This window comes from Ursus americanus, chromosome X (assembly GCF_024610735.1).
Source record: "Ursus americanus isolate L20-20 chromosome X, mUrsAme1.1.p, whole genome shotgun sequence".
NCBI lineage: Eukaryota > Metazoa > Chordata > Mammalia > Carnivora > Ursidae > Ursus > Ursus americanus.
Window position 1 is genome coordinate 109,676,159 of NC_142164.1, and position 23,943 is coordinate 109,700,101.

Below are 23,943 nucleotides of genomic sequence, written 5' to 3' on the forward strand. Positions count from 1 at the left end.
TTTCCTACATGTACTTCAAAATTAAAGTGTGGTTGAAATAAACAACTCGCCTAGCATTTTTCTGGCTTATTTTGTCTACACCTACATTTCATCCCTAGAAGGTCAAGAGACTACTTTGCTTATTTCACTAAATCTAGTTCTAGGAAGAAAAGGAAAAAAAGTAATTATAGATATATCTGGTGTCTAGATTTGAAAGGTTGAGCCTCAACGTAAGTATTCGGCTTGAAGAGAAAATGTTATAAAAGTGAATTTTCTAGAGTTTGTAAAGAATGGAGGCTAATGGATTTTAATTTGACACACATCCTTATTTATTAACATATGAAGATCTTTTACCTCCATCCGATTCAACTCACGGGGTTGTTGGTTCGCAGGCATTGACTCAGAATGAGAATCAAATAGTGAGCACTCCCGCTTGGGCTTAGGAAAGGCTAAGAAGAAACAAAAAGAATACATAAGAATATATACTATATTCACAGCAGTCATTGTTTCCTATCAGCTCTTCTGTGCTTAGGAAATATAACAACAAAATCTGCTAGCCCCAATAGACTACTTATGGCTATAATCGAGCCGAGGGAGTATTTTAAGTTCTTCACATACACAACCTACTATTTCTGTCACCCCCATTTTACATGTGATGAAAGTGAGGAGCAGGGAAGTTAAGCAAATTATTCAGGGTCATATAGCTGGTAAATGCAAGACCAGGGTCTTGAACTGTCTGCATTTACGTTGTAACACAGTAGTAACCTTCACTATCACAATACTTTATGTTTTAACTATGCTACTAGCATAATTTTTAAATGGCAGTAACTGGTGATAGTTTTAATGCTATGAACATTAACTAAGGAAATACTTTACATTTTAGCTATTGTTGTTGGAAACAGACAAGATCTTACAATGACAGGTGCCCAAGAAAACTTTATAAAATACTCTTTTCTTTTGGTTAGCAGAAATAAGAAAAATAAGAGCACAAGCTCTTGCGGATTAACAACAAGGAAAGAAGAATCACATTTTGGGTTTCTCCTAACATAAAACAGTGACAGAAGCTGCTATGTTAGCTGGGTAGCCAAGTGGATTATGCTACTTGGTAAACTAATACTCAACACACCATTTCTGAGAAGCAGATTCTGTTTCACCACTTTGTCACAAAGTAATTAAGAAAGAAATATCTCATCAACCAGGAAATTGGTCAATATCCCAAGGAGGAAAAAGTAGATCATGGTAGACAATAACCAGAAGCTACAAATTTCTCAAGACCAGCTATTAAGAAATCAAAATTTTAATGCCCTGCTTAAACAATTTTTTGAAGCAAATGTTAAAAATGGATTAGCATTATTTTTAATCCTTTCTCACCTTCCCGCCCCCACCAGAGTTTGAAATGCCACCTTCCCTCTGCAGTGAAGTACTGGCCACTGACTAACAGCTACCACATGCAGCTGAGTACAGGCACCTTAAATGGTTCGTTTGCTTACTTAGGTCTGAATTTCACCGATACTGGGTAAGGAAAGGGTTCATGTGTAGGCAGGGAGAGATGGGGGGCCCTTAACCAGGTTCTGAAAGAGGGAACAAAAGATAAGGGAGTAGACTAGACCACCTGGCCCTAGATGTGAGGGAGTATTTTTTCTTTGGTGGCTACAGTGTAATTACAGAAACTGACCAAACCTCAAAGAAGTCAGTCATTAAGGGTGTTATCAGTTGTGCTTGCTCAGACCAAGACGGCCCAAGAATCTCAAGGCCACAACCTCCCTGGTCAAGTTTTCAATAAAAGACCGGCCTAAAACCCCTCAGTGGCAACCCATTTGGGACCCCTCTCACTCTAGAGAGTTTTTTCTTTCCTTTCTGCTCTCACCTTCACTTAGTAAACTTTCACTTCACCCCTTTGTGTCTGAGAGATTCAGTCTTTGACTCTGTGAGACAAGAACCTTGAGATCCTGCAACAATATCAAGTAGGGCAAACCACGGGCCCTGGCGATTTTTCTGACTATACCACGTAGTCTCATTTCCTTGGTAAAAACTCAGCCAAACACCTTTCCAAGTACCATTCCACAATCCAGCCACACGAGCAGGTTTAACCAAGATAAGATTTCTGCTTCTAGTTGACCAATCAGTGATTGGACTAGAATTACCTGACTTAAGCTTTATCACGCTAGGGTCTTGCTACATATAAAGCTAACACTTTCCAAACCTACAAATGCCATCGTTAACTGCTAAATCTAGTCTCTAGCCTGTCTCCATCTCTCCAACTCCACTGTCACCTCCCTAGTGCCAGCCCCCTGTGGATCTAACTGGACTGCTGCCATAACCTGGTCTTTGAGTTTGCACCCCTGCTCCTCAAAATCTGCTCTCCAATCAGCAACCAGCATAATCCTTTCCAGCAGCAACTCTGATTGTGGCACTTCCTTGCTTAAAACCCATCAACATCATTGCCCATGATTTCTTCTGTACCTTCTTCTTCAGCCTCATCCCCTGCCCCTCCAGCTCTCGCTCCTAGCATTCCAGCTGCTGTGGCCTGCACTTTCCATGCCTCCCATGCTCCAAGTCCCCTCTGAGGGCCTCTACAGCATAACTGCTGCCCCCTTTGCCCAGAGCCTACTCTTTCCCCTTCTTCACCTACATAGCCCTTAGCTCATCGTTCACATCTCAGCTCAAGTACTTAAGGAAGTCTTCCCCAAAGTCATGCACCCTCTTGCTGCAGCTGTGCTTCTCCTTCACAGCACCTATCACTGCCTCCAATTATGAATACACGAGTTTATTGAACATCGATCCTCTAACTGCAAGTTCCATGATGGTAGGAATGCTCTTCTATACAGCATTCTGACCAGTGAGAGTAACACAGTGCTCACACAATTATTTTTTAAAACTACAATAAAAATCTATACCATAATCCACTCAGTCACCTAAACAGGAAAATATCAAAAGCCCATGGGTAAGCTACCAAATAATCCAACTTTTCCTTCCAATTGTGTCCTTTAGTTTCCACTATTAGGGAAAAAATCAAATACAACAATTTGTTTCATTATTTTATTGAAAACAAGCTTGTATAATTGTAAATGCATGATGGTATCAACCGAATTTATACTCTTCACCAATCTTATTGAAAACTGGATTAGATTTTTTTTAAAAGACTGAATGTAGATGAGAGAAAAAGTTGCGACAAGAAGCTTTTAATAAAGCCAAGTGGGATACCATAAAAATGAACCCCCAAAATGAACAGAATCACTCATATATGCAAAGTCTAAAAGCACAGAGAAAACCTAGACAGTTTTAGCCATTTTCTTGAGCTATATACAAAAATAAACATGAGTGATAAAGCATTAAAAAGTTAACTGTTAAACCCTCAGGGTTTGCCTAAAATATGCCATCACTGAGTTTGATGGGGTTTTATGAGGTCTCTCATGGTTTTTGTTAGAACTGTATAATTATTATTTAAGATTAATCCCACAAGCTCTGGAAATGATGTGCAGTTTTTGTTTAATTAAAGGGTATGTGATGGATTCTTCAGTTGCTTCTGTATAAATGCATGCTGACAGCCTCCACAAAAGATCAGGAACAAACAAGGGCCTTCATTCCAAATGAGAGGAAGATGCCTCTTGACTGGCAATCTGTTTTGCAGACTCCCCCCAACTGCATGAGCAAGGCAAAAGCAGCCATTTGCAGCACTGAAGGAATCAAAAGAGGGTACTTGTCTTCTGTTAACACACTTTTTTGCACAGGGCTTTCAGATTTTTAAAAAATTTTATCAGTGGCTTTTGAAACAACCATGAAATACTTGGATACCTACAAAGTGACTTCTCAAACAAGGACTCATGACAGTACAAAAGCATTAATCAAGACCCAAAAACAGAAAGCTAAGTGTGGGTATGGGAAATAAGGTTACCCAGCACTGTGCCCAGGGCTTGCAATAGGAAACAGTGACAGTATTAAATATAACTAAATAGCCCTGGAGCAGACCTTGGCCCTCTGGTCAGCTGTTCATCCCCATTAGAGAAAGACAAAGCCCCATGTGGCCCTGCTCCCAGGAGAAGGGGCTCCTGGATGACCTGATACTGACTTGGTTACAAAAGTTACGCCCTTGCCGAGATAGCCCCAAGAACGTTAGCTCTTCTTTGCCTCAATCCAGAAGGAACAGAGAGAGAAAAAAAGGAGAAAAAAAGATGGTGAGATAGACACCCAAGTGGAGATAGAGCTGTTTGTCATGCTGCCCAATTGCAAACTGGTTCCTGGGGACCCATGAGGGTCTTCCCCAGCCTGGAAGGAAGAGTAGCAGGCTGGAGCTACATCCTGCTGCAGTCAGAAAGCAGCTGCAAAGTCTAAGCTCTGAAATGAGTGGTAGCCTCTACTGCCTAAACCCTCCCCTTCACACATTTTATGGAGGCATTTGGGGAAGATCCCAGAACGGGTCCCTCTTCCCCCAACATGTTTACCTGCCACTGGCACTGGCCACACTCTTAGTCTCTTCCCTTGGTTGAGCTTTGGCCCACTCACTATCAAATACAGAAAATGATAGATTTTTTGTTTAAGAGTCAGAGACCCCAAGACAGACTTAGATAAATCACTGGCCACTTTGAATCTAGTGTTGTTATGAGGGACAAGACATGATAAACTAGAGCCTTTTTCAGATCTAAACACAAAATGTGTACTCTGTTAAAGACTATTCACGGTTTCTTTAGACATTGCTCCTTCTTGCCAGTAATCATCCATGACTTGAGTTCTCATGTTTTTAAAAGACCTTCCGTAAAAAGTGAGAAATCTTATTGACAGCACCATCTGTTTCTGGACCCTTTTAATGGAAGCTATACTTCTCTGAGTAACAGAAATCTTATCAGTGCCCACTGCCTTTGAAAAAGGCAAGAGACATTTAATTTTCCTGTCTTCCGAAAGAACTGATACAAATGTTAGACTCACCATGACTCTTTCTTATTGAAAGGCTTTGAGGGTAATAGCTTTATTAAGTAGAAAGACAAAGAGTTCTAGTCCAACCTTGTGGTGTGCCGAATGTTCTATATCTCTATCTGACTGCAGTTACATAGATGTATACAGATGTAAAAATTTATCAAGGGTATATTAAGGTCACAGCACTTTGCACATTTCCTGGCATGTAATTTTTTAACTTCTTCATTAGGCATAAGAGTTCCATTCCATTCCATTGCCTCTGGCCACTTGGGGACGCTAGAATGTACCTAAAGATGCCAAGTCAGCACTTGGCTCTACAGGAAGATCTTTCTCTTCATTTTTTATCAGCTAGGAGGTTCAGTACTTGCCTATTCCACAATTTTCATGAAAGGGTAAGTGACTGGTTCAAATCTATCCAGAGAACAATAGAATGGGAATAACAGATGACTCACAGTTACCCACATCATCCTTATTACTTATATCATAAGATGTGAGAGTCTAATATCAGTTAAAGGACTTTAGACACAGAAGACTCAGCAAAGTGCCTGGATACCACCTTAAGGCACAAAAAGTTCTTATAAGGCCTGGATGGAAAATGTCAAAGGTTTAGGACTTTTATGAAGTCTTACCTGCTTGCAGGTACTCTGGCTGCAGAGTCGGAGGCAGGCCCTCAGGCAGTGGGTAGCCGTTTTTCCGAGCCACAATGAGATGAAATGCAGCACAGAACTCAGGCAGGGTCAAGGCTCCATCACAGTCAGCATCACTAAGTTCCCTAAATATAACATGTCACAAGCACCTAACATGGGGCTTAGAGGAAAAGTTACTCAGGCTCAAATATGCAAACATGGGGCACCTGGATGGCGCAGTCTGTTAAGCATCTGACTCTTGGTTTCACCTCAGGTCATGATCTCAGGGTCCTGAGACGGAGACTCATGTTGGGCTCTGTGCTCAGCACGGAGTCTGCTTAAGACTCTCTCTCTCCCTCTCCCTCTGCCCCTCCCTCACCCCACTTGTGTCTCTGCCCCTCCCCAATCCCTCTCTCTCTCCCTCCCACCTCAAATAAATAAATATTTTTTCAAAAATATGCAAACACAACTCCCAGGCTCTCTGGTGGTGGCCCTACAAAGTCTCCAAACTCCTAGGAAATCTCAGGGGGCACTTGAAGGACAAATGCTGATCAACAGCGCTGGTACCAGCAGCACTTTATAAACAAAACTTTACACTCTTCTGGTTCTCTGGCAGGTCTGTTTTACAACATTGAGTACACAAGACTAGAAACTATAGCACAAAAAGGAAAATAAGGCTCAGAATTTGTTAGTTGACAGTCATTCAGTAAATGGGTGGTGTGAAGAACTCCAGACCTGGCGCTCACAATAGTCAAAGGAAGGGCTGACTTCAACCTTTTTACAGTTGTCCCAGCCATTATAGTTACCTGAGCTCAGAAATGAGCACTTCATTTTTCAGCTTTAAGGAAGAACCTTGAACTTTTCAAGTCGCATAAATATTGTATCAAAAATTTGCTTGATAATACCATATTTATATTTAACCTGTATCTACTCTTTAATCACGAGATGATCACCTGTGTGGGGACAGGGGATGTACGGGAAATCTCTCCACCTTCTGCTCACTTTGGCTGTGAACCTAAAACTGCTCTAAAAATTAAAGTTCTACTAAAAAAAACAAAAACAAAACAAAACAAAATTTGCCTGAGAATTCCCTCCTGGGAAGATACAAGTAAGTTCAATAAATACTCGTTGAATTATGTTTTCAGATAAAACCAGCAACTTGGGAAGAAAGGAAGAATCTTGAAAAGGCTTATCTTTGCTTCAGTGCTTCCCAGTGAAAGGCACAGACCTATTTACTTAGCACAAAACAAAAGTTATTTGCCAAAGTAACTAAGACACCATAAGCTCAACCAGCCTCTTAGGTATATAGAGACAACATACTTGTGCTGGGACAAGTGAAGAGATAGGACATAAAACCATGCTGGAAAGCTATCACTACTTCAAAGAAAAAATATAGAAGGTAAGCTCCTTAACTTCCCTTTGGACCATTCACATTCTCCTCCCCGAAGGAGCAGCTCCCCAGGGTGAAGAGTCAGGGAACTATTTCAAACGCTGGGTGGAGAGAATACCATTCAGCTTTTATGGATATGTTTCAACAAAAAGATAGGAAGCCTCATGCAAATAATGTTAAGACTGGGAATTCTGCCAAAAAGTGTATTCTTTTCAAAATGATAATTTTTTCCCCTAGCTTTAAAATCTAAGATAAGTCTTGTTGTAAAAAAAAAAAAAAAAAAAAAAAGAATTATGCTAGAATATATTGCTGAAGAACCTAAATCCAGCTCAGAATCCCAGATACACTGGTATGCACAAATGTTACTGGAATAGTTTTCCAATAAAATGCACAAAACATGACAAGCAATTTTAAATCCTGCCACAATTTTTGTAAATCCTCGTGAAAAAAGTCCTACATAAATATTCCAATGTTTTAATTATATATTTATAGCAGCGTGGTCTCCCACCCAGGCTTGAGGAAGAAGAGCCTACACACAGCCAGGAGTTTACAGAGGCACTGAGCATTCTCATAAACGCAAATCAGCCATCTGGACGGTCGGGGTACAGCCCTTCTGGAGCCCGGGCTGCAGCCGGCGCAGTGGCAAGGTGCAGTGCACACCACAGCTGCAAGTCTGAACCAGCAGATAAACACCAGCCAAATTTATGAAGCTCAGAGGCAGCTAGAATAGTCAAATTTGACTTAATTCCAAAACATTTGTGGACCTTCTGTTCACCTGGCCTCATAAAATATTTTAAAGAAGAGCTTTTCAAGATCCTCTGGTTACTTGCATCATATCGAGTAGAAATATCTGAAAATAAAATTCACGAGATGGGAATGCTCATATGCCCATGCAACTGTTTAGACAGGAAAGGGATCTAGAGGAGGATAATAATTGGGAAATTGATTTTTAAATAACAGCTAACAGTTACAGAGCACCAGGCACTGAACATTGTGCTTTTCATATAGTAACTTATTTAATCTTCACAGCAACAAAAATCGTTAAGTTCAATTCACTCTCTTAGTCTGTTAAAAAAAAAAAAAAAACACTCAAGGGGCCCCCAGGTGGCACAGTCAGTTAAGTGTCTGACTCTTGATTTCAGCTCAGGTCATGATCTCAGGGTCTTGAGATCAAGCCCCATATCGGGCTCCACACTCAGCGGGGAGTCTGCTTGAGATTCTTTCCCTCTTCCTCTGCCCCTCCCCGTTTGTGCTCTCTAAAATAAGTAAATAAATCTTTTTTTAAAAACATTCAAAAGATAAGACTTTCAAAATGCAAAAGTAGGAGCTAAGGGATGGGTATGTAATGACACAATGATACTAATGTGGCATTAATTATACTTACCATATGTAGGAGAGTTCTGGAATGGAAAGCTTTGATTTGGTGAAGAAGTTCTTGGCCACAGAACCTGCCAAGAGAGCCATTGTTTAAATAAATCATTGATTACTTATCTAAAGCAGCTTTTATATTTATATGTAAATGAATCGCCACTTTTTGTTCAGAATCCCTACCATATAACAACAAATGTAACATTTATTCATCAAAGCAACTATAAATCATATGGCTAAAAACAACACATGAACAGCTTTGAAAAGAATATATAAATTACAATAGGGCAAAAGGAGTAATATCATAGTACTTATTATGACATGTGAATCATATAAATTAATTCCTTCATTTTTCCAAAAATCTGCAAAAGTTTATTCAAAATTCAAAGGACAAATTTCAAAATTATTAAAGTAAAAATCTGACAAGCCCTTTTAATGAAAGGGTGAGAAAGTAATATACAATCATGGTAGAAAACAGAGCAAAAAGAAAATTAACACCATTAATCTTACCACACAAAGACAAAACAGACATCTTGGTAAAGAGTTTGGTGAAATTTAAGATCTCTTGGTGGCTCTTTGAGAAACTTATCCAGGAACCTCTTGCTACATTATCCATCACAAATTTACCAGTATCAACTGAAATCAGGTAATCATTCCATTTTACATGTTATATAGCTCCAAATCCCAACTGCACTTAAAATGTTAGACTGATCCTTATTGAGATTGAAATTCTTATGCTTTCAGCTCCAAGACCAATTTCAAAATGCAAAAGCCTCAATTCTAACACAAAGAACAGTCAAATCAAAGCCTCAGGCTCTAAACTGATAAAGTCAAAAGCCTTTCCTTGGCAATCACAAATCTTCTAACGGGCCTTAAAACAAGGGATTATAACAGACCCTAACGCAGATGTATTTTCCTTTGACAGATTATTAAGGATCAAAGGCAAAGTGCCCTATTAACCAATGAGCTTTCTCCCAAAAGCATCCTGGGAAATAATGCTGTCATAGGACTGCTGGCCATCAGTGCAGCCACCTTGTCAAACATTTATCAGAAATGTCTTAAGAGCCTATTTATCAGCGATTTTATAGATATAAAGACATTCTCCATTCTCCCCTCAACTCATTCTTCTTTTTCCCCCTTGATATCCTTTCTTCAAATCATGCTAGGCCCAAACCCAAGCCAGAGACCTAGCCTGGCCTTCAGACAGTAGAGAGAGACTGTTCTGCCATGGTGTCCCAAAGAGATTAGGTAGGGCCCATCCAGAAGCCAACAGCTAACAAGTTCAGTCATGCCCTAGCTGTCGAGAAGGAAGCTTATGAGAAAGCCCAAGTGCTCCCTCCTTTGGTGCTGACAAATGTTTAATCAGTGAGCTGGAACGCTCACCCTAGTCCTAATCCCAGCCAACCTAGAAGCCCCAAGCCAGCTTCCTTTCCTTGCTTTCTCCAGCCATTTTCAGACCTGTTGGGAAGATTTATATGGGGCAAAAGAGGGAGAGGTGAGGCTTTAAAAAGTTGTCAGCAATCAAACATCAAAATGTGGATTCAGACTTTTTATTACAAAGAGTCTCTCAGCCCAGTAAAAAATAGCTGTACATAGCATTGATATACCAGTGATAAATGTTAACACAATGAACAGGTATAAATCTTTTAAAAATAAAGACCAGTAACACAATATAAAAATGGGTAGAGCTATGCCAGTTCACAGAAATAGATTCAACTGGCCTTTTTTTTATTAAAGTAAACTCTACCCCCAACATGGGGCTTGAACTCACAACCCCAAGATCAAGAGCTGCATGTTTAGTTTTGTTTTGTTTTTTTTTAAGATTTTATTTATTTGTTTGACAGAGAGAGAGACAGCCAGCGAGAGAGAGAACACAGGCAGGGGGAGTGGGAGAGGAAGAAGCAGGCTCCCAGCAGAGCAGGGAGCCTGATGTGGGGCTCAATCCCAGGACTCTGGGATCACGCCCTGAGCCGAAGGCCGACGCTTAATGACTGAGCCACCCAGGCGCCCCAAGAGTCGCATGTTCTTACCGACTAAGCCAGCCAGGTGCCCAAATGACTCTTAATCATATTTAAAAACAAAACAAAACAAAAACCCTCAACCTTCTTCATAAGAGATCCATAAATGAAAACCACACAAAGACATGATTTCTTGCCTTATCAAGTAGGGGAAAAAAACAAAAGTCGGTGAACAAGTAGTGATAGTAAGACTGTGGGAAAATAGGTATCTTGTACAATGCTAGTGAAATGACAGCATGGTACAACCTCACTGAAGCAGTGTTTTGCAATGTCTAGCAAAATCATATTATCCAAAGATACACTGACAAAAATATAAAAAGATGTGCAGAAGGCTATTCACAACAAAAATATGTGTAAGAGCAAAAGACTAGAAATAATCCCAAAAGGGCACTAGCTAAATAAATGACTGCATATCACACAGCCTAGTAGCACACACCTATAAAAGCGAATGGGAAATATCTCTTCATGCAATATGGAGTAATCGCCAGTACATAATGGTAAGTGGAACAAGCAAGGTGGGGAGAAGTATAAATAGTATGCTACCATTTATCTCACAAAAGACGGGAGGTAAGAATACACACACATGGATATAGTCACACGTGCATGAATTTGCTTTTACTTTTAAAAACAGACAAACCATAAAAAAGGGGGCAAGGAAGGAAAGGGTAGAGGGGACAGGAATAGAAGCTAGACTTCTTTGCAAATTATTTTGTAGACTCAAATTCAGAACTGCGAAAATATTTTATATATGTAGAAAACTAAATTTCAAAACCCACAATCCCTAAAAATTGAAATCAAAACAATTAAAGCTGATAAGAACAAAGCCGGAGAACTCCCGCTTCCTAATTTCAAAACCTACTACAATACTCAAGAGAGTGTGGTATTGGCATTAGACTAGACAGTGGAAATCAGTGGGAAAAAATTAACATTCAGAAATAAACCCTCACATTCATAGTAAACTGAATTTTGACAGGGATGCTAAAACAATTAAATCGTGGAAAGAATCATTTTTTCAAAAAATGGTGCTGGGACAACTAGATATCCACGTGTGAAAGAAGCAATCTGAACACCTACCTGATATCATACACAAAAATTAACTCAAAATGGATCAAAGACCTAAATATAAGAGATAAAACTGTAATATATATGTATACCTTCTTAGAGGAAAATACAGACATAAATTTTCATGACCTTGGATTAGGCAATGATCTCTTAGTTATGGCATCAAAAGCAAAATCAAAAACTAAAACAGATAAACTGGACACCATCAAAACTAAAAACTTATGTGCTCTAAAAGATACTGTTAGGAAATAAAAAAAACAAGCCACCAACTAGGAAAAAATATTTCCAAATCCAAATTAAAATGGCAAAGGAACATGTATCCAGAATACAGGCATACCTCGTTTTATTATGCTTCACTTTACTGCACTTGGCAAATATTGCATTTTTTGTACAAACTGAAGATCTGTAGCATCCCTGTGTTGAGCAAGTCTATTGGTACCATTTTTCCAAACCATTTGCTCACTTTGTGTCTCTGCATCACATTTTGGTAATTCTTGCAATATTTCAAACTTTTTCATTATTATTATATTTGTTATGGTGATCTGTGATCAGTGATTACAACTCACTGAAAGCTCACATGATGGTTAGCATATTTTAGCCACAAATTATTTTTTAATTAAAACATATACAGTGTTTTTAGATATAATGCTATCACACACTTAATAGACTACAGTATAGTCTCAATATAATTTTTACATGCACTGGGAAATCAAAAAATTATTTGAAATTCTTTATTGTAATATCTACTTCATTGCCATCATCTGGAACCAAAACTTCAATATCTCCAAGTTATGCCTGTATATAAAAAACTCTTACCATTCAGTATTTAAAATGGCAAAGGATTTGAATAGACATTTCTCCAAAGAAGATATACAAATGGTCGATAAGAACATGAAAGGATGTTCAATTTCATTTTTCACCTGAGAAATGCTAATCATAACCACAAAGACATACTACTTCACACTCACTAGTGAGGCAGGAGGGAAGGGAGACTCGGGAGACAAGTTGACCAAAGTAAAGCCATTCTGGTTTTAGACTGACCCTTAACCTAAAAGTCAGCAGGTAGCAGACAGAGACACAAGATCCAACTCATGGAAGACCACAAGACCCCACTCCCTCCGGCAGTAAAAGCCACAAAGGCCGGACATTCTTAAAATTGCTCCCTGTGGGTAATTTCACAACCCTAAGCCAATGGAAAAACTAACCACCCAATGTAAATGATAAAGCCAAAGTTAAGGAGTAAGTCCTTCCCTATACAGTTACCTAATTTTTAAAACTTATAAAACCCTTTCTTAGAGGCAAAGAGGGGTCCTCTTCCTCACCTGGGAGAAGAGACCACTATTTTATCTGTGAAGTAGCTCCTTTCTCACTTCTATACTTAATAAATTTTTGTCCCTTTTTCTAAACAGCTTGCTCTTGAATTCTTTCTCATACAAAGCCAAGAACACTCAAGGCAAGGGGCCTGAGGCCCTCCCTCTCAGGACCTCGGCCCATCTGGCTTATAGGATGCCTATAAGCAATACAGATCTTAAGTGTTGGTGAGGATGTGGAGTAACTAGAACCTTCATATGCTGCTAGTGGCAATGTAAAATGATGCAGCCACCGTGCAAAATAGTCTGGTCCTCAAATGATTGAACACAGAATTATCACATGACCCAGCAATTCCACTCCTAGGTTTACATTTAAGAGAAATAAAAACATACATCCATACAAAAACGTGTACGCAAATGTTCAGAGCAGCATTATTCTTTTTTTTAAGATTTTTTATTTATTTGAGAGAGAGAGTGTGTGTGAGAGAGGACAAGAACCGGGTGAGGAGTAGAGGGAGAAGCAGACTCCCCTCTGAGCAGGGAGCCTGATGCAGGGCTTAATCCTGAGACTCCAGGATTATGACCTGAGCCAAAGGCAGCCACTCAACTGACTGAACCACCCAGGTGCCCCTGAGCAATATTATTAAGAGGCAAAAAGTGGAAACAACACAAAAATCAAGTGCCCATCAACTGATGAATAAATAAAGCGTAGTATATCTATACAACAGAAATTATTCAGCCATAAAAAAGCAATGAAGTTCTAGTACATAGTACAACCTGGATAAACCTTAAAAATATTATGCTAAGTGAAAGAAGTCAGACACAAAAAAAGACCACACATTATGATTTCATTTATAGGAAAAGCCCAAAATAGGTGAAATCTTTAGAGAGAAAAAAGTAGCTTAGTCATTATGTAGGGCTGGGAGGTGGGGAGAGCAGGAATGGGGAATAATTGCTAACAAGTAGGTGGTTTGTTAGGGGGGTAATGAAAGTGTTCTAAATTCAGATTGTGAATATACTCTGTAAATACATGAAAACCACTGAACTGTACACTTTACAGGGGTGAATTTTATGGTACGTTAATATCTCAAAAAAGATGTTTTTTTTAAAAAAAGACATCACCTAACTGCAATATATGAACCCCTCTTGACCTTAAACAAACCGTTTTTAAAAGGCATTTGTGAGATAATCAGGGAAATCTGAACAACAAAGACTTGATGATATTAAGGAAATGTGTTTTGTATTTTTTTTCATGTGTGCCAACGAATTGTGGTTATGTTTTTAAAAGAAGTCTTTCTTATCATTTGAGATACGACCTAAAATATTTTCAAATGAAATGATCTGATAACTGCTCCAAAATCATCTGGGCTGAGAGAGGATACAGACAGAACAAAATCACTGGTGTATAATAGGTACACAGAGATTTGTTATACAAGCCACTCTAGTTGTATCTGTATTTGAAATTCTGCAAAATAAAAAAGTTAAAATAAAAACACTCCTAACAGCTACCCATTTGTTATCTAATTATACACATATGTTATGAAGAAACTCACTTAAGGGGCGCCTGGGTGGCTCAGTCGGTTAAGCGTCTACCTTCAACTCAAGTCGTGATCCCAAGTTCCTGGGATTGAGCCCCACGTGGAGCCCCGTGTCTCCCTCTCCCTCTGCCCCACCCCACCCCCACACCCCACCCCGCCCCCGGCTCTGCTCGCTGGCTCTCTTTCTCTCTCTCTCTGTGTGCTCTCTCTCAAATAAATAAATAAAATCTTTAAAAACTCTCTTAAGCAGTGGGTAAGGTTCACAAATAGTCAATCTGGGTTTCTGCTTATTTTAAGTCCTTTTGTCAACATGAATTTGTTATATCTACAATATTCTCCTTTCAATAAAGCTATTACCACCAATCAGAAAAATGATGTCTGAATATATACAAATATATTTCAATTACACACCTTATTTCTCAAGAGAAAATTACTCAGTCCACATTCAATATGTCAGGTTACAATTACTGACGGCATATTGTTATTCTTCAAAATTGAAGTACAAAAAGAAAGTTCTACGAATTTTTCTTCCAGACTCTAGTATTTCACTGTTTAGTCTTCAGCCCAGGAAAATGTAGGCACACAGGAATTAAATCAATTTGTCTCAGTTTGAATTTTACATGAGAACTCAACAAGAATACATATTTAGAAGACAACCCAGAAGAACAGACATGTGGACAGAAAACTCCTGGCCAATTTTCCTCCCATATTTTAATTTCTCTCAGAAAATCCAGAGGAGAAAGACTTGAGCCAAAGAAAATGAGCATGAATCTGGACTTCTAAAGCATACATAACATTAAGAAACTTGTGACACTAAATCTTTAGAAGGCTACACTACATCTTGCTCTAATATGAATAAGCAATTAAAGAGGTCATCTTGGTGCCACAGTCTACCATTTCAAGAACCGCTCCAGATAATAAGGCACAGGTCTAGACCAGGTTCCCCCAAATTCCCATTTAAACCTTTTGAAACCGAAACATAATTTTCCAAATGTCATTGCCAAGTATTTTTCTGCATGGTTTATAGTTGATAAGAAATTCAATCTTAGAGGAAAACAAATAAAAATCACAGAAGGTTGTCACAGTCATTTTGTGTGAACTATTTCTCAAGATGTGTACTGTTATCTATGTGAGACAATGATCTGGGACCCATGTCTTCACCCATCAGATTTAGTTACCTGAAATGAAGGAACTCGGGTCAGGCTGAAGGGATCGGAACTGGTTGACATAGTACTCGCGCTGTTCTTCTGTTATCCTCCAGGGTTCATCTGGGTAATTACTGTTGTTATCATGTGGTTCTCTCTCCACGGAAAAGGACTTTAAAAATAAATAAGCAAATGCTCATAGGTAAAAATATAAAACATCAGTAAAAGTTATCACCCATTATACTTATTTTTTTCCTCAAGAGAATACATTTAAACACCTTGTAACTAGAACGTAATTAGAACATAAACTTCTACAGGGCAGACATCATGCTTTATAATTTTTTTGTATACCTCAAAGTTGTTAACAGGACTGAGCATGAAATACTGAACACTTGGTGAGTGATGAAAGTTTTTCCAATGTAATGAAGAAAGAGTAAAAAGGACGATCATTGTTTTTAAACATTTTATTTATTTGTTTATTTATTTAGAAAGCGAGTGCAAGAGGGGGACGGGCAGGGGGAAAAGGAGCAAGAGAATCTTAAGCAGGCTCCACACCCAGTGTGGAGTCAGATTCGGGGCTCAATCTCACAATCCTGAGATCAGGACCTGAGTGAAATCAAGAGTCAGACACTTAACCAACTGAGCCACCCAGGTGCCCCAAAAGGACAATCATTCTTATCTTCAAATATTCACCACATTTTTATCCTTTCAGATTAGCTAAGCAGGCAGCAAAATAATCTAGATTTCTTTTAAACCATTTTTTTTAATCTACAAAAGCTATAACCACGTCATCTTTTTTCTGAGGCATTCCTGTTGTATAAATCTGGGAATCGAAGTTCTAATTCCAATTCTACCTCCCCAGGTCCTGCTCGAGTGCCAAGTCAGGATCACAGAATCTCGTTCCACATTTGTGAACTGTGGATAATACCTGATAATAGAAGTGGGTGAGAAGAACAACTGTTCACGGGACCACAACACAGGGTATCGTAACAAGGGGTGCATCAGACCTGCCACTAGGGGGCATGCAAGGCAAATGTGAGGATTTAAGGATACAGAGAACCAGAAAAGTAGTTCAGGAGAAAAGACTGTATGAGGCAGTGAGGAAAGAAGCAAAACTGGTGATTCTGGAAGGAGGAGCCCAGGGCTTTGTTCTATCCCTCCCATCTACCCTAAGGCTAAGGTGCTACTCGCCAAGGGTCACCTTCATGGAACCAAGAGGTAAACACAGGGAGCGTGATCCTTTAGGACAAAAGGAGACTAGGAAAGAAAAGGAGAGATATTACTGCTAATAAGCCATCAAGTTGCTTGTTTCTGCACACACTATCAAGAAATTAATCATTAGGGGGGCATTCTACTCACTATCCCTAGAAAAGGCAGCCGACCATCTCTGCACCCTTCCTCCCACCCCAACACACACACACCCCACTCCAGCAAGTAATTCTTCTCAGGAACACCCAGCTCTCTCCTCTGTGAACTTTCAGAGATGAAATAAGACTACTGAGATGTCATCTTTGAAGTTTTCATACTAGGTGAGTTTCCACTAAATGTAGATCAAACCATTTTTAAATGCCCCAGAAGCCACTAATCATTACTTAATATCTTAAATTCATAGAATGCTTTCAAATTTACAAAGCACTACACACACCTCTCTCATCTGAGCATCTCAAAACCTTTGAAAGGTAGACATGGCAGGTATTATTATCCTTTTCCCAGATGAGGAAATGAAGGCTCATACTACTTAAGAGATGAGTCCATAACCTTCATTATTTGCAATCAGCATTATTGCAGTCAGCAAGTAATTACCCCTCCTGTTTTATCTGTTGTTCAAAGTCAGTCTACTCCATATCAGGCCTTTTTTAAACTGAGTTGCATCAAGGACCTTGAGAACATGATGCTAAGTGAAATAAGTCCGACAGAGAAAGACAAATACTGTATGATATCATTTATATGCGGAACCAAAAAAAAATCAAACTCACAGATACAGAGAACAAATTGGTGGCTGTCAGACATGGGGGGGTGGGCAAAATGGGTAAAAGTGGTCAAAAGGTACCACTTCTGGTTATAAGATAAGTAAGTCCTAGGGATGTAATGTAAAGCATGGTGACTACAGTTAACAATACTGTGTTATATGTGTTTAAAAGTTGCTGAAAGAGTAAATCTTAAAACCTGTCATCACAAGAAAAAAATCTGTAACTATGATGATGATGGATGTCAACTAGACTTAGTGTAGTAATAATTTTGCATTATATACATATATCAAATAATTATATTGCACACCTAAAACTAATACAATGTTATACATCAATTTATCTCAATTTTTAAAAATTATTTTTAAAAAATCAACTTATTTTTAAAAATTGAGTTGCATCCAAGTTGTTTTTAGAAACTCCTATCATTCTGATAATAAACAATATAAATAAAGCAAGAAAGGCCACAAGTCAGTCTAAGCACCCGATGGACCACACAACTTTCCAAAACACTCCCACCAAATTCCAGAGCCAAATTCAAATGCTCCACACTAGCACTTTCTGAACAAGCCCAGATGTCTGACCAGGTTGCAGGGGCAAAACCCACCAAGGTAGAGGGCATCGGTATGCAATGGATTGAGTCCCTGGCCAAATTATAATATGTAGAGCTCCCAGGAACACCGTCCTTCTGGTTGGCACTGACGGAAACAGCTGGAGTAAAGGTATCTAAAAAGCTGGACATGGGCAGGACACAAGAATGGATATTTACGACTGAACGATCAAGCAGAAAGAGATGGTTCACAAACCCGGCAGGACACTGGTGAAAAGCTCTGTCCCACCACCACCCTGTGAATGAAGGCATGAAAATCTCTGTGCTGCATGTTGGCCACTGCATTCCTGGTTCTGATACAGCAGCTACTATTTCCCTAGAATACACTCCTTTCCATCTGGAACTGAAGCTGCCATACCCAGTTGTTGTTACATCAGCCCCTGTTTGTTCTTTCTCCAATCCCATGACCACCTGCTCACTCTATTTCCTCTCCCACATTATCTCACTCCTGACTGGCGTCAGTGGCCTCTTAGCAGGTCTCAAGTCTATTCTGACAGCAGGGCTTAAAAACCTACAGAGATGACCTGTCACCTAATAAAAAACATCTACCTCCCCCACATGACCTTTAGGGCTCTTATAATCCAACCTCCTTCCTGCTCACTCTTAGCAGGCTTCTGATTGCCCACATGCTGGCTCTTCATGCGTCCGATCTGTATCTTCTTCACAGACCAACCCTCCTCTGATCCCAGCCTGCTCAAATCCTATTACTTGAGTTCCACTGCCTCAAAAGGCTCTCCAGTGTACCTGCCAGGCTCACAGCCACTGCAGAGGGCAATGCCCATCCCTCAACTCTGATACAAAGGTGGGCTTGGCAGCCACATGTGTACCACAAGACCCACCTCACACCTGGCCTCACCCAACTGAGTCCAAGTAAGGAAGGGAGGGCACACAGTTTCTGGCCTCTGGGATCCTCTTGCATAGAAAGCTCTACCCTAGCAAGAAAAACTTCAGCCAGATGCTCATTACTGGGGGTGTCGGTGAGAAATCTGAAGATCAAAAGCACAGAAAGCAGACCCTGAACAGATGCGGTGAGGCCATGGTATAGAGTGAAGGCCCAGTGGGACTTGAAGTCATGAAGAAGCCAGAACCAGCATAAGCAGAACCTGTGAGGTAGAGAAGTACTAAAAAGAATAGGGGGTGAGATGGCTGTTGGCAGCCAAAAGATAAGCAGATAGTGAAGCAAACTCAAGGCAACTAGGGCAAGCACGAATAACCGAGAATTCCCACTCCTCAGGACCACTGGGCCACTCCTTGTCTCTCATTTCTTGGATTCCCATGAGAACTCCAACCCCACCTCCTTTTGAAGAAGACTTAAGCTGGCAAGGAGAGTCCCTGCTCCCTAAAACCAAAAAGGCCTTGCAACAAAGAGAGAGAAGGCATATGAACATTATATAACCTGTACATAACATAGTGTGGCACTTCTACTGGTTTGCACTAAATGTGTTAACCTACCCCCATTCTCTTTCCCCTTACTTCTCACTGCATGCTTTTAACTGATTTATTAAACAATTAAGCATCTTAAAAAATATGAATTCTTATGATAAGTATCACACAGTTGGAACATTTCGAGTGCTCTTGAATAACATCACTCAGGTTTCAACCTGGGGGACCAGAACCATATCATGTATTCCTTTATTCCACATATAGTCCCTAGCAGGTACATCACAGATACTAAAAAGTAATGTGAGATCCACTTATTCATGGGCTCTAGTAAGTTCAGGTGTTCGTCTTATATTAAAAGAGGTGCAGAAACACTACTGTGTTGTGCTGAATGAAAGAAAACCTATGAGTCTATTTCACATTTAAAGTTTCAGCTCTATCAAAAGAAATCCGTGTCTATCTTCCTGTAGTTCATCCACGGTCTCTGATCTCTATGGGGAGATCCATTAAGTGAGTATTTCAGTGTCAGGTGAGGGCATACGGAAGGAGCAGATCACGTTCCACATATCCTTAGGCTGAAACAGTCTACAAGAAAGCTCATCTACACGAAGCAAAATGATTTGAACTTTGCTGCATGAACAGTGATCCACTCATTCATTCATTCAGCAGACACTTACTGAACACCAAGAATATCCTAGACTCTAATGACTCAGGATACACTGATGGATAAACAGATTCTTTCTCCCAGTAAACCTAGGGTCTCATGAGAGAGAAAGACAAACAGGCAATCCCAAAACAGTGAAGTAAGTGCTATGACAAGACAGGGAACTCTAGAGTTTTGCTATTCAAAGCACAGTCCCCAGACCACCCAAATCAGCATCACCTGGAGACTCACTAGAAACACAGAACCTCAGGCTCTACCCTACATCTGGGGAATCAAAGTCTGGGAGTGGGACCCAGGAATCTGTGGTTTAACATGCCCTCTAGATGATTTGAAGCACACTCAAGTTTGAGAAGCAATGCCATAGAACATGGAGAGCAAGACAAACAAAAGGAACAGCATTTACAAAAACTCCAACAAATGAGAGAAAATGGGCCATCTTCTTAAAGTAGCTCAGTTGGACTACATGTAGATAGAACAGGCTGCTAGTACAATGTGGATGTTAGTGGACCTGCTTGAATATAGTCCAGACAGCAAGCAAGGAGCGGATCATGACAGCCCAGGTGTACCAGGCTGAGAGATACAGACTGTATCTAGAAGACAATAGGGAGCCACAGATAAGTATTAAACAGAACAATGAAATTATCAGATGTCAGTTACAGAAAGATCACTTCAGTGATGAGAATGGAAGAGGAAAGACTAAAAGTAGGAGGACAAGTTAAGACCATATGAGCAACCCTGGCCAGAGGTCAAGATGGCCCAGAGTTAGGGAGGGGATGAGAGGAGACAGAAAAAAGCCATATGGCCAGGACCAGAGGAAGGCCCATTCCAGCAGTGGGATGGCAGCTAAGGACCTCTTTGTCCTTAGCCTCGGGTTTCCAAGGAGAAGCCAGAGCCAGGAAAAGCCCCACTTGTGCACGCACCCTAAGAGGACTCTTCCACTTCAACTCCAGCTCCAGTGGTTTCATCAGCTGGTTAGAGCTATTTGCTAATTGGTGCCAATTTAAAGTTCTGCCAGCGTTTTTAAGAAAAAATAAAATGAGAGAGAAGCCTTCCACATCTGTCTGCTTAAGCCACGTACATATGGTTCATTATGCAGTTTCTTTAGATACAGGAGAATTAGATTTGCTTGTATTTAAAACATTCAAACCCTTAGTTTCATTTCAAGTGAAATGCAAATATTTGGCACTACAAGTTATTATCTCAAGGGGAAACCGGCTGTTTATAATGAAAGAGACTTCAAAAGACTCATTAAAAAGTAATACTACTAATAAAATCCCAAAAGGTGACATTTACCCCTGAAGTATCTTTAAAAAATCAAGCACAGCTGAATAATATGAATTGCAAGGAGGCATTATCAGGGAGAATTTACAAAGGGTGTGTATATTGTTTCACCCACAGAACATTTCTATTTAGAATATAATCCCACCCTGGAGACATCCTGTAAATGCTGCCCAACAGTCCAGCCATTTCACCTGAGGATGCAATGATCTCATACCAGTGTTCTTCTGGTGCCTTAGTAAACAAACCATCTGGAGTAGCAAAAGCTCATACAAAACCCACAGTGAGTATGTGAGAACACTTCACCCGCCAACAATATTTTGGAAAAAAGACAGCTTCAGTGCAACCACTGATCAAAACATGATTTCATAAGCAAAGATGTGAGAAGACTCAATCACCCCTAATGAGAAAGAAGGACTAACAGGCTGGTGAGACTAGACTAGAGCCCAAGTGAATATTAATCTGCCTAAGGAAAGATCATGGTCACTGATCAGCCATGGGGCTGAGGAGAAAGAAGAGTCATTGAGGGAAATGACAGCTGCGCTGATATATGGGGATTATGGCAGCTGTCCTCTGATCATTTACACCGCACGAGGCCTGGTACAGAAGTATCACTGAGTGGCTGTGGCTGCCCACCCAACAATGACATGTTCCACTGCACACCCTGCAGTTGGCTGCAGCCATGTGACTGAGTTCTACCCAATGCAATGTGAGCACAAGTGACCGGCACCACTTCCATGTAGAGCTAGCACCCTGTGGCACTCTATGCTCATCCCCAAGGGCCACTGAAGGGGGTATGGCACAACCACAGGACGAAAGGAGAACTGGTGCCTGAATCACCATGTGGAGGAAGGCTGCCTACCAACCTGTTAGATGAGTGAGAAAAATGCAATGAAGTCATTAAAATGTGGGGCGTATTTGTCATAGCAGCTATTAGTCTAATCATCCTTTAGGCAAGGCCCAAAGGAAAAGCAGGCATGTCCAGTCCCAACGGCACAGCCATTCCTGCACGAAAGATGGAAGCATGAGGCTTCGTTTTGTAATTTGAGCAACTAATGACATGACGCAATTCTGAGCCCACACAATTTTATAATTTGTCCGCGCAGACAATCTAGAGGGACAGCGAGCGTGTGGACGCATCTTTACAGCCATCTTTCTATGTCTGGTTAATAGGAGTTTATCTTTCATGGGTTTGAAGACTTGCAGGGAAGATGTATCAAGTAAAAAGAGGAGAGGGTCAGGGTAAAACTGGGAAAACTATTAAATGAGGAATGAAGAAAACAAGATGGAACTCAACAATTTTGTTTTGAACTTTTAACTGGTTATTCTGTGTGATACTTTACAATCCTGTGTATTTATCTTCTGTCTCACACCCAGCTCTCACTATAATAAAAGGTCCATGAGGGTAGGAAAACTGGTCTAGTCTGATCACTGCTGTATCCCCAGCACCTAGACAAGTCCCTATGCTCAATACATGGTGTTGTTTTTTTCAATGACTGAACAAATAATTGGACATATGGTCAATTCCAATCCAGAAACAGAAAGGTTAACCTGAGCTCTCCTATGATGACTAGACCTGAATTTTATGTGAATTTCTCAAATAATGTCACCTAACTGTAAAGGCTGGGCCCCCTCCCTTACCAATGAAATTAAAGGAAAATATTCTTTTTTTTTCTTTTTATTTTGAAATAATTATAGATTCACAGGAAGTTGCAATAAATGACTTCTGGTTTTGCCCGTAAAGAAGTGAGTTAAAATTAAATCCTAACAGAGCAATTTAACCTTATCGGTTTCTTCATGGAAATATATCCATAAAGATGCCAAACTTGCTCAGGGATCTAATTTCAACAGCTTAGGAGGTTGATTGCAAAGTGTAGGAATCTGAATCTAATGAGCAACACAGAGTTGCTGCTTATTAAAATAAACTAAATTTTAAAAGCAATCACCACAGACATAGGAGAGTGTCAGAGAACATGTATTCATTACTTTGCTAAGTGCCAGGCACTGTAAGCACCCAATATACATGACCTATTTTCACCTTCACAAAAACCCTGCGAAGTAGATCCCATTATTTCCAATATACAGAACAGGGAAACTAAGGATTAAGGAAGGGAAGTGACTTACCAAGATCACACACCTACTAAAATGGTAGAGTCAGAACATGATTAGAGTCCAGAGTATTACTCTTTTTTAATCAGCAAGTCCTATGGCTCTCCCTCCCTCTCTTATCCATCCATCCTGTAACAATATACCATTTCCTTTTAATCAACATCCTCACAAATCTGAAAACCATAAAACACTGATGAAAAAATTTCAAGACAACACAAAGAAATGGAAAAACATTCCATGCTCATGGACTGGAAGAAAAATACTGTTAAAATATCTATACTACCCAAAGCAATCTACACATTTAATGCAATCCCTATCAAGATACCAAGAGCATTTTTCACAGAGCTAGAACAAACAATCCTAAAATTAGTATGAAACCACAAAAGACCTCAAATAGCCAAAGCAATCTTGAAAAACAAAACTGCAGGCATCACAATTCCAGACTTCAAGCTATATTATAAAGCAGTAGTAATTAAAACAGTATGGTACTGGCCTAAAAACAGATTCACAGAACAATGGAACAGAATAGAAAATCCAGAAATAAACCCACAATTCGATGGTCAATTAATCTTTGACAAAGAAGGAATG

At 39.9% G+C, this 23,943-nt stretch overlaps 1 protein-coding gene across 16 annotated transcripts in view; it reads right to left on the minus strand.

The window, feature by feature from the left end:
* REPS2 (RALBP1 associated Eps domain containing 2) overlaps positions 1-23,943 on the minus strand; it is a 397,176-nt gene that overhangs the window by 248,587 nt on the left and 124,646 nt on the right. For all 16 annotated transcript variants that reach the window (XR_006776249.2, XR_006776252.2, XR_006776253.2 and 13 more), the window contains 4 exons: positions 15,381-15,519; positions 8,291-8,354; positions 5,520-5,662; positions 334-428 (listed from right to left, as the gene is read on the minus strand). Coding sequence is in view for 13 of the 16 variants with exons in the window: in XM_045777996.2 (XP_045633952.2) it covers positions 334-428; positions 5,520-5,662; positions 8,291-8,354; positions 15,381-15,519 (441 nt within the window). In the remaining 3 variants the exon portion in view is untranslated. The remainder of the gene's footprint in view (positions 1-333; positions 429-5,519; positions 5,663-8,290; positions 8,355-15,380; positions 15,520-23,943) is intronic.